A 12,656-nucleotide genomic window follows, 5' to 3' on the forward strand; every position below is an offset into this window, starting at 1 on the left:
TAATCTACCTAATTACCAGTTAACAGCTAAAACTCTAGTAGCGTAAACACTGAATACCCCGAGCCCTCCGCCTTCCTCGTTAAAGTTGAAGTTGTAACTACAGCAATAAAGGTTCCCATTGTTTAAATGTTAAGGTTATATATGGATATAAATCTTGTCCCGTAAGGGGCTAACTCTACGTCAGGCACGAAGCTTCACACCGTCACCTCGTTCTTACTTCCTGTCCTAATGCCCTGGCTGCCTCCGCCGCTGCCCCCGGACCCGCTGCCCCCCCCTCCTGGTATAAAATGTAACTGCTCGATGGTGTTCTGCCTCTTTGCAGCAAAAGCCATCCGCCTAGCGCTGTGCCCCCCTAGTGTCCCGGTACCCATGACTACACCGGCCCCGGGCATCTCTCCCGCCCAGCCCATGCCCCCGCCCATGTGCCCCGTCATGGCCGTGTTTCTCTCCTGCTCCCGTCCGGACGTGGGGTGAGAGTTCATCTTGATCATGTGATGCCGGTCGAGGGAGGGCGTGGCGCAGACGTTCTGCTGGGACTGGGCCTTCTGCTGGGGGGTGAGGCGAGGCAGGGTGGGGACCATGCCTCCTCCGTGGGCGTACGGATCGAGCACCCCGATCCCGCCGACCCCCATCCTCTCCTCCAGATGGTCGGGAGACATGAGCAGCCTGTCCTGCCTGTCCTGTCTCTCCTGTCTATCCTGGGTCTTGCGAGTGAGCGTCTGCGTGTTTGAGTTCTTGCTGGAGGCCGCCATGGCTTTGTAGTACTGATGCTGCTGGTTCTTGGAGAGCCTGGACAGGGTGCCGGTGTTCCCGGGGACGTCGCCCATGTTCAGCAGCTGGTCCTGGGACTTGACCTTCCTCGGGGGCTTGGAGAGAGTGTCGTAGCTGGGGTTGTACTGGGGCTCCGGGGGTTCCAGGGGGTAAGGGTTGGGGGTCGGTGAGGTTGGCATGGCGGCAGGCGGGATCCAGGGACGTACCGCATGCCTGGGAAGGGTTCCTCTCCCACTGAGCGTGTAGTCGCCGCCCCAGTGGAGGTGATGCTGGGAGGACTGGAGAGCCGGCTGGGCCGTGTGAGGCCGGCGCTTAGTGGTGCAGTAACCAGACGAGTACTCATCAAGACCTTTCTCTGCAAGTCAAAGACAAGAAATCTCTGAACTGATTACTGATCAGCAGCCGATACACCATTAGTATCAATGACGGATGTGAGTGTCTCTTTTTTCTAGTTACTGTTATGAAATGCAGTATAAACTGCACTGCAGCAAGGACATATGTCCTGACAGCGGGGGTGGGGGGGGGGGACAGACAGGTGTCTTCTTGGGATTTGTTCACCCTTCGCTAGCCTTGTAGTCAAGACCACCAGTGGGGCCAAAACTTCAAGACTGAAACCAGAACAGTACAAGTCCCATGAAACACTTGTACCTGATGGTAGCTGGAGTAGCCGACCACCATGCTAAAACTCAACATTTCACTACACTGTAGGAGTCTTTGGTCTTTTCTTGTTTTGGATTTTCCCCCCAATTGCATCCAGCCAATCACCCCACTCTTCCGAGCCGTCCCGGTCTCTGCTCCACCCCCCTCTGCCGACCCGGGGAGGGCTGCAGACTACCACATGCCTCCTCCTCTGATACATGTGGAGTCGCCAGCCGCCTCTTTTCACCTGACAGTGAGGAGTTTCGCCAGGGGGACGTAGCACGTGGGAGGATCACGCTAGTCCCCCCAGTTTCCCCTCGAACAGGAGCCCCGACCGACCAGAGGAGGCGCTAGTGCAGCGACCAGGACACACACCCACATCCGGCTTCCCACCCGCAGACACGGCCAATTGTGTCTGCAGGGACGCCCGACCAAGCCGGAGGCAACACGGGGATTCGAACCGGCGATCCCCCGTGTCGGTAGGCGACGGAATAGACCGCGATGCTGCCCGGGCGCCCAAAAAGTCCTTCTTTCTGAGGAGCTCGTGATACCGAATGGATCTGCCCTCTTTCGAGGCCCCCTTTAAAAAAAACTATTTTTATAAACTGGCCTATTTACCAGCCCAAAGTGTTTGATGGGCGTTGTTCTTATTCCTTAACCCCCCCCATCCTCCTCCCCCCCCCATCCTCATTTCACCAAGACCCCTTTAACGCTCTCTAACTGAGGTGTCCTAGCTGCTGTGTTGAGTAGAGCGCTGTGCACGACAGTCGCTTGCAAAAGGAAGTGTTGTGTAAATGGCTTTACCGCTCAGGCTTCACTGTTATTATCGCTACCATGACTCACCCAGGCGTTTGAGAGAGGAGTATCTGTTGAGCTCGGGTTTGGTGGCGCTCTCGTAGGAGGGAGGCAGCTGGGCCAGGTTGTGCAGGGAATGGTGGAAGGCCGGCTGGGATTTGGCGTTGTTGTGTTTGCTGGAGAGCAGCGTCCCTCCGGCCGCCAGCTGTGCGTTGTTCATCCGAGGGGTGCGCTCTGCAGACACCAAACAGGGCAACAGGTTATACCCCATTTTACTTCCGGCCATCCATTATCCAAGCCGCTCACCCGAGTCAGGGTCACACAGGGGTGCGGGAGCCTATCCCAGCAGTCATTGGGCGGCAGGCGGGGAGACACCCTGGACAGGCCGCCAGGCCATCGCAGGGCCCTATTTCAGCAGCTCAGATAGATTCTGTATTCACCCCCCCCCCCCCGGGTCTTAAGTCTGCTCGCTAGATGTGAGGGTTCCGGTTGGTGTTCAGTGTTATTTATGCTGCTAGTCAGCCCACAGTAAACGTGTTGTGTTACTCTAGACAGTTATTCTTCATGATAAGAGACACTGCAGTATTTGAGATGACTTAAGGTCGGAAACCATGCAGAAATGTGACGTGACCGTATAGTGTATTGATACTGCCCAACACTATAGTTCCATCATTTTCCCAACTTTTCCCCAGTTTCTAAGCTTTAGGATTACATTTTCCAATTCTTTTTCTGCACATCTCCGGATGCTGCAGCTTTGCATAGGAACCCCAACATCCACTCTGTGAGGTCCTACATGTGTCCCATTTTACTTACGCCTCCACATTAGGTATACGGCATAACCCCCATAGGTATGACGGCAGTGTTCAACACTGATACCCATGACTCGCTGTGCAGTGACTCATAACTGGCGTCTAAGCCTCACATAGCGTCATCACATAGCGTCATCACATAGCTTCATCACATAGGGTCATCACATAGGGTCATCACATAGGGTCATCACATAGGGTCATCACATAGCTTCATTACATAGCTTCATCATATAGGGTCATCACATAGGGTCATCACATAGCTTCATCACATATCATCACATAGGGTCATCACATAGCTTCATCATACATCTTCATCACATAGCTTCATCACATATCTTCATCACATAGCTTCATAGCTTCATCACATATCTTCATCATATAGCTTCATAGCGTCATCACATAGCGTCATCACATAGCTTCATATCTTCATCACATATCTTCATCACATAGCTTCATAGCATCATCACATAGCTTCATATCTTCATCACATATCTTCATCACATAGCTTCATAGCATCATCACATAGCTTCATATCTTCATCACATAGGGTCATCACATAGCTTCATATCTTCATCACATATCTTCATCACATAGCTTCATATCTTCATCACATAGCTTCATCACATAGGGTCATCACATAGCTTCATCACATATCTTCATCACATATCTTCATCACATAGCTTCATAGCTTCATCACATAGCTTCATCACATAGCTTCATCACATATCTTCATCACATAGCTTCATCACATATCTTCATCACATAGCTTCATAGCTTCATCACATAGCTTCATCACATATCTTCATCACATAGCTTCATAGCGTCATCACAGTCGTTGTCGGGATGAACGAGCCCACCGTTTTGTGCTGGAAGCGAAGCTGAATGGCGTAATTAAGCATGGTGATTAGGTATTGTGTCATGTAAATTACACAGGAGCAGGAGCGCCACCACCAGCTGCCTTACCGATTGTCGCGGTGTGTTTCGGACTGGAGCCTGACGAGTGGATGAAGTTGTGCTGCAAATTGCCCACTGTAAGTCAAACAACACAGGATGATCAGCAGAGACTCGGGCCATGCACACATTCAATAGATCTTAAGTGCCGCTCCGCTCAACGCCGCTTTTGTTACGTAAGGATGGCGGCACCGAGCCTCTCGTACATGTCTGTGTCAGCTCGTCTCCACATGATGCGTCATGCGTGGTGGCTCTTTTTAACGTCGCCACGTAATTTACCTGGCGGATCTGTGGATTTCTGTCCATTTAACTACTTGAGTCTTCCAGGCCCCGAGAGGAGGCCACATAACGAAGAAGGGGTCGCTGCAGGAAGTGCCCTACTCATCTCTCAGCCATCACAATCAGCACAGAGGAATTACTGATGTGAGGCAGCTTTACCCCCCCCCCCGCCTCCCCAATTGTATCCGGCCAATTACCCCACTCTTCCGAGCCGTCCCGGTCGCTGCTCCACCCCCTCTGCCAATCCGGGGGGGGGGGGGGGGCTGCAGACTACCACATGCCTCCTCCCATACATGTGGAGTCACCAGCCACTTCGGATCACGCTATTCCCCCCAGTTCCCCCGCCCCCCTGGACAGGCGCCCCGACCGACCAGAGGAGGCGCTAGTGCGGCGACCAGGACACACACCCACATCCGGCTTCACACCCGCAGACACGGCCAATTGTGTCTGCAGGGGCGACCGACCAAGCCGGAGGCAACACGGGGAGTCGAACCGGCGATCCCCATGTTGGTAGGCAACGGAATAGACCAGCACGCTACCCGGACGCCCCCGGGCAGCTTTATTTTTACTAAGACGTGGTTCTTAGTTCTCTCTGCCGAGCCTGACTTCAGCATTCTGGGTCGTGGTTCCTAGCACCATCTTGGATGGCTGCACAGACATGTTGATGGACGGTCACAGACATGTTGATGGACAGTCATAGACATGTTGATGGACAGTTACACACATGTTGATGGACATCACAGACATGTTGATGGACGGTCACAGACACGTTGATGGACATCACAGACATGTTGATGGACATCACAGACATGTTGATGGACGGTCACAGACATGTTGATGGACATCACAGACATGTTGATGGACGGTCACAGACATGTTGATGGACGGTCACAGACACGTTGATGGACATCACAGACACGTTGATGGACATCACAGACATGTTGATGGACGGTCACAGACATGTTGATGGACATCACAGACATGTTGATGGACGGTCACAGACATGTTGATGGACAGTCACAGACATGTTGATGGACAGTCAGAGACATGTTGATGGACATCAGAGACATGTTGATGGACGGTCACAGACATGTTGATGGACAGTCACAGACATGTTGATGGACGGTTACAGGCATGTTGATGGACGGTCACAGACATGTTGATGGACATCACAGACATGTTGATGGACAGTCAGAGACATGTTGATGGACATCACAGACATGTTGATGGACGGTCACAGACATGTTGATGGATGTCACAGACATGTTGATGGACATCACAGACATGTTGATGGACAGTCACAGGCATGTTGATGGACGGTCACAGACATGTTGATGGACGGTCACAGACATGTTGATGGACGGTCACAGACATGTTGATGGACATCACAGACATGTTGATGGACGGTCACAGACATGTTGATGGACGGTCACAGACATGTTGATGGACATCACAGACATGTTGATGGACGGTCACAGACATGTTGATGGACATCACAGACATGTTGATGGACGGTCACAGACATGTTGATGGACAGTCACAGACATGTTGATGGACAGTCACAGACATGTTGATGGACAGTCAGAGACATGTTGATGGACATCAGAGACATGTTGATGGACGGTCACAGACATGTTGATGGACAGTCACAGACATGTTGATGGACGGTTACAGGCATGTTGATGGACGGTCACAGACATGTTGATGGACATCACAGACATGTTGATGGACAGTCAGAGACATGTTGATGGACATCACAGACATGTTGATGGACGTCACAGACATGTTGATGGACGGTCACAGACATGTTGATGGACATCACAGGCATGTTGATGGACAGTCACAGACATGTTGATGGACATCACAGATATGTTGATGGACGGTCACAGACATGTTGATGGACGGTCACAGACATGTTGATGGACATCACAGACATGTTGATGGACGTCACAGACATGTTGATGGATGGCCACAGACATGTTGATGGACATCACAGACATGTTGATGGACAGTCACAGACATGTTGATGGACATCACAGACATGTTGATGGACGGTCACAGACATGTTGATGGACATCACAGACATGTTGATGGACGGTCACAGACAAGTTGATGGACGGTCACAGACATGTTGATGGACATCACAGACATGTTGATGGACATCACAGACATGTTGATGGACAGTCACAGACATGTTGATGGACGGTCACAGGCATGTTGATGGACATCACAGACATGTTGATGGACGGTCACAGACATGTTGATGGACAGTCACAGACATGTTGATGGCCGGTCACAGACATGTTGATGGACATCACAGACATGTGGATGGACGGTCACAGACATGTTGATGGACAGTCAGAGACATGTTGATGGACATCACAGACATGTTGATGGCCGGTCACAGACATGTTGATGGACATCACAGACATGTGGATGGACGGTCACAGACATGTTGATGGACAGTCAGAGACATGTTGATGGACATCACAGACATGTTGATGGACAGTCACAGACATGTTGATGGACAGTCACAGACATGTTGATGGACATCAGAGACATGTTGATGGACGGTCACAGACATGTAGATGGACAGTCACAGACATGTTGATGGACGGTTACAGGCATGTTGATGGACGGTCACAGACATGTTGATGGACATCACAGACATGTTGATGGACAGTCAGAGACATGTTGATGGACATCACAGACATGTTGATGGACGGTCACAGACATGTTGATGGCCGGTCACAGACATGTTGATGGACGGTCACAGACATGTTGATGGCCGGTCACAGACATGTTGATGGACGGTCACAGACATGTTGATGGACATCACAGACATGTTGATGGACGGTCAGAGACATGTTGATGGACGGTCACAGACATGTTGATGGACATCACAGACATGTTGATGGACAGTCAGAGACATGTTGATGGACGGTCACAGACATGTTGATGGACAACACAGACATGTTGATGGACGGTCACAGACATGTTGATGGACAGTCACAGACATGTTGATGGCCGGTCACAGACATGTTGATGGACGGTCACAGACATGTTGATGGACATCACAGACATGTTGATGGACAGTCAGAGACATGTTGATGGACATCACAGACATGTTGATGGACGGTCACAGACATGTTGATGGCCGGTCACAGACATGTTGATGGACGGTCACAGACATGTTGATGGCCGGTCACAGACATGTTGATGGACATCACAGACATGTTGATGGACGGTCACAGACATGTTGATGGACAGTCACAGACATGTTGATGGACATCACAGACATGTTGATGGACGGTCACAGACATGTTGATGGCCGGTCACAGACATGTTGATGGACGGTCACAGACATGTTGATGGACATCACAGACATGTTGATGGACAGTCAGAGACATGTTGATGGACAGTCACAGACATGTTGACGGACAGTCAGAGACATGTTGATGGCCGGTCACAGACATGTTGATGGACGGTCACAGACATGTTGATGGACATCACAGACATGTTGATGGACGGTCACAGACATGTTGATGGACAGTCACAGACATGTTGATGGACGTCACAGACATGTTGATGGACATCACAGACATGTTGATGGACAGTCACAGACATGTTGATGGACATCACAGACATGTTGATGGACGGTCACAGACATGTTGATGGACGGTCACAGACATGTTGATGGACATCACAGACATGTTGATGGACAGTTACACACATGTTGATGGACATCACAGACATGTTGATGGACGGTCACAGACACGTTGATGGACATCACAGACATGTTGATGGACATCACAGACATGTTGATGGACGGTCACAGACATGTTGATGGACATCACAGACATGTTGATGGACGGTCACAGACATGTTGATGGACATCAGAGACATGTTGATGGACGGTCACAGACATGTTGATGGACAGTCACAGACATGTTGATGGACGGTCACAGACATGTTGATGGCCGGTCACAGACATGTTGATGGACATCACAGACATGTTGATGGACAGTCAGAGACATGTTGATGGACATCACAGCGAGAGCGGCGGTCACGCTAGTGTGGTCAGGTGTGGTGTCGTACTGTCAGGTAACCTCAGACCCTCACATCTGTTGTCCTTGCTGGACAGGCCGGGCCCGTACAGGTTTTTGGGAGCCCTCCCGAGCGTCCCCTGCCCGTCGGCGACCGTCAAGGCCACGCTGTTGTTCCTCTCATCCTGCTGGACCGGACTGGACTGGTGGCGCAGCATGTCAACCAGGGCCCTGAGGACGGGACGAAGACGAACACACCACATGCCGGGATTAAACGTGCGTATTTTCAGCCGAGGCCTGAAACGTGTCTGACGTCACGCTTGTTGTTTTCGTGGGAGCCGCTTGTTTTTGTTCTGCCACCGACGCGCCGAGCAGCGTCTGTCCTAATGTGTCCTCCGCTGGGACGGGCGAGAGCCCCGAGCGCCTGTCAGGTCCCCGACGCGCTCGCCTCGCTGCTTAAAAGCGTTGAAGTGGTTTTTGAACGACGCCGGAAGCGGCCGCATTACCCGTCCTACGCCCCCTGTTTATATCAAAACACGCCGATCCCGCCGCCCGTCTTCCCGTGACCCCGTGACCTTTGCTCGGCGCCTCTTACTTTGCTGTTTTTAATCGTTCTAATCTTTCGTCGTTCTTCTTTGTTGTTGCCATTTGCTTTTATGGGACTTACTTCTCTTTTGTTCTTGCGGGGCATCTCTGGTTGCCTGGCAACGTTTAAAAAATTTGGGGGGGGGGGTGGATTTTCCCCCCTTTTTCTCCCCAATTGTGTTCGGCCAATCGCCCCACTCTCCCGAGTTCCCCTCTCGCCCTGACCGACCAGAGGAGACGCTGGTGCAGCGACCAGGGCACATACCCACATCCGGCCCCCCCACCCAGCTGTGTCTCCAGGCACCAAGCCGGAGGTGCCGCGGGGATTCAAACCGGCGATCCCCGTGTTGGTGGGTAACGGAATAGACCACCACGCTACCCGGACGCCCCTGAACGTGGCTGTTTTAGATAGCAAGAGTATCGCTATCATCATCATCATCATCATCATCATCATCATCATTATTAAAGGAACCATGAGGTTCCAGACGAGCCCTGGGTTATGAATCGCTGAAGATGTATCAGCAAACCCCCAGAAGCCGTCCTGCTTCCTGGTTCTGGTGCTCTCCGACAGGCGAGCACCAGAACCAGGACAGTCTCAATATTACTCGGCCCTCCCCGGAGAAGCGCAGGATGGAAAAATATCCAATCTAAACAAAACGATGTTCCGCGATACCACAATATTGCACCTTTATTGTCAGCAGCGCCGCAATACGCCGGGCCTTGTTTGCCGACGAGCGTATGAAAAAGTCGGGGGATCGACCACGAAACCGAGGAGCTGCGGCCGACACGACGGCGGCCGTCATTTTCAAAGACACCGAGTGTCTGGGGGTTCATTCGCGGACGGTGAAAAACAGGACGAGCGAGGACGTCATCCGTCCCGCTACGCCTCACCTGGGCATATTGAGGTCTCTCTGGTTGGCCTCGTGCTGCACCTTGTTGAACATCACCTTGATCCCCACCGCCACGGCCACCATGAACACCACCACCCCGCCGATGACAAAGCTCGTGTTGTGGCTCTGCTGCTTCAGCGGGTCGAAGTCCTGGTCCGGTCCGATCTCCTCCAGTTTAATCATGTCGGGCGTCTTGGCCCAGTCGGGCGAGTCGTAGTTTTTGCAGCTGTCCTTGCTCCAGCTGCCGGCTGCGCTCTGGGCAGCAGAACCGGTAGTGGCAGGTCCCGCAGCAGTAGATGTAGGTGTCCTTGAGCAGTTGAAGGCGCTGTCGAACTGGCCCATCACGTCGTAGTAACCCCGACATACGTCCACGTCCACCAGCCGTCGCGGCGGGGGCGCCACCTGGGCGGCCCCTAGAGGGGGCGCTAGGGCGTCCGCCGCGGTGATGTTCTTGGGGAACATGACCTGGGCCAAGGGTTTGGGGGGGCGCTCCAGCACCTCATCCGGGCTTTGCTGAGGTTTCTCGAGAGGCTTGGCCCGGCCTTGGAGAGCGGCCGGCCGGAGGTCGGCCCGGACGGCGAAAAGCAAGCGAGGGGGGCCGGGGCGGGGGCGGTTTTGGGCCGGTCGGTGAACGGCCTCTCCGGCAGGTCCGTCGGCCGGGGAGGGGGAGAGGGAGAGGACTCCGCGAGAGTGGCGGCTAGGAGGGAGAGCAGGGAGACGGCGAGGACTCGAAGGTTGGTAGTGGGCGTCATCTTTACATGACTAAGAGCTCCGTCATTGAGTCGGTGCCGTTACGATGCCGTACCCGCTCCTCCGGTGCGGCCCACTAAACTGGCAAGTGAATATCTCAAGTGTCAGGCGCCACCCGCTGGATGCTCATCGCCGAAAAGCAGCTTCACTGAGCGGCGTCGGTGGGTGACCAACTCAGACGTCTACAGGTCGAGATGTTTCTCTCGGCGACCGCAATGAGTCAGACGTTAGCGAGGTAAGTGATGCGGAAGGAGCAGAGGGCCGAGTCCATCAACGGGAGGCTGCCGGTGGCGGTCGTCGTCGGCGACGGAGGCGTTCGCATCGTCTTTTCGTCTATGGCTCAGACGACAGCTCTCGCGCACGTGACGGCTCACGCGTCGCCCCGCACAAACGGCGCTCAGAGGGACGGCGGCTCCCTGAGCTGGACAACGGTGACGCCAAGATCGCCATGTTTTAGGGTTGTCTCTCTCGGCATTTCCTGTGCGACCTTTGACCCCGAAGGCCTTTTTTGCAGCGATCCTTTACCTCTACTTGTCAGTTACGGCACTTGTACGTCCGTCTCCAGGTTCCCTCGAGAGTCTCGAGCAAAATGTCAACAGGTCTGTCTGTCTCGTCCCCTCCTGGAGGACCGTTTATTCGGCCCCTTTGTACATTCGGAGCCGGCACTTAGTTCAACCTCCTGCTGAGACGGGAGGTGAAACCCACCACGTGGGTGCGTGTTTGTGCTCTGAGGCGTTGCAAACAGCCACGCGGCGTCTGTAAAGCGGGCGGCGAGCGGGACGGAAGGGACAAGAGGTGGACAGTAGGACAAGAGGTGGACAGTAGGGACAAGAGTTGACCCAAGTTAGACAGAAGTCGGTTTCTCCGAAGCAGCGCACCGTCTCACGCGTGGCTCTGGACACTAGCCACAACTACACGTCCTCCATTTACTCCTCCGGCGTGTTCGATATGCTGTGGTCTGAGGTGAGGCGTCCTCGCCGGGCACCTCCTGCTGCCGCGCTGCCGTGACGGGAGGTTATGCTTGCTCCTCAAACGGGGGGGCTGCTGCAGACCTGGGGGTCCGTGTGAAGAAGCTGTGGGATTCCTCAGCCTGCCTGCGGTTACAAGACCTGCCTGTGTCAGGCGCCGAGCCGCGGGTCGTCCCCGCTAGACCAGACCGGGTGGCGCGATGTGATGCGGGGCAGGAGTGCGACGTGAACGTGTCGGAGGTGCTGGCGGTGACAGACGGCAGCGGGGTCCGTCTCCGTGGAAGTATGATGACACGTAATTATCTCGGAGGCCGATCTGTGACGGAGGAGGGAGGAGGAGACGCCGAGGACCGGCGCTTGGCTTCGGTCACGTGTTCCTCTGACCCTCTGGAGGCGGCCCGGCGGTGAGGGGCAGGAGGAGGTCCTCGGTCCTCACACGGTCTGGAGCCTCGAACTCTCCCGGAGTGTTTTCTTGTGCTGCCTGCGAGCCGCGAGCCTTCTCCCTGCTCCCCCGTTCACATGGCGACCAGCTGAACTGCTATGCAACGGCCAAGTGGCGGCGCACACTGGAATACAAATGACAGACTTCGTTAGACACACAACAAGGCTCTTCAAGCTTTCCTCTCCCTGACGCACACACACACACACACACACACACACGCACGCACACACACACACACACACACACACACACATACATACACACACACACACACATACATACACACACACACACACACATACATACACACACACACACACACTCACACACCACACACACACACACACTCACACACACACACACACACACACACACATACATACACACACACACACACACATACACACACACACACACACACACACACACGCACGCACACACACACACAGACACTTTCACAGTCGTTTGGATATCTTCAAGCTTTTAAGTGCATACATACTCATAACACAACTGTGTGTGTGTGTGGTGTTGTGTGTGTGTGTGTGTGTGTGTGTGTGTGTGTGTGTGTGTATGTGTGTGTGTGTGTGTGTGTGTGTGTGTGTGTGTGTGTGTGTGTGTGTGTGTGTGTGTGTGTGTATGTATGTGTGTGTGTGTGTGTGTGTGTGTGTACGCAATAGGAGCTGGCTGTTTGTGTGTTAGTATGCCTGTGTCTTTGCAGGAGCAGAAGCTCC

At 53.5% G+C, this 12,656-nt stretch overlaps 1 protein-coding gene across 1 annotated transcript; it reads right to left on the reverse strand.

The window, feature by feature from the left end:
• Positions 1-194: 194 nt before the first annotated feature.
• On the reverse strand, positions 195-10,517 carry LOC130133474 (protein shisa-7-like). The gene is given in 8 exon segments (XM_056302020.1): positions 195-1,126; positions 2,254-2,439; positions 3,978-4,043; positions 8,367-8,521; positions 9,767-9,996; positions 9,998-10,077; positions 10,080-10,353; positions 10,356-10,517. Coding segments are annotated over 8 exon segments (2,085 nt in total).
• Positions 10,518-12,656: the final 2,139 nt, after the last annotated feature.

The sequence above is a fragment of the Lampris incognitus genome, unplaced genomic scaffold, assembly GCF_029633865.1.
Source record: "Lampris incognitus isolate fLamInc1 unplaced genomic scaffold, fLamInc1.hap2 scaffold_335, whole genome shotgun sequence".
In the NCBI taxonomy this organism is placed as follows: Eukaryota; Metazoa; Chordata; class Actinopteri; order Lampriformes; family Lampridae; genus Lampris; species Lampris incognitus.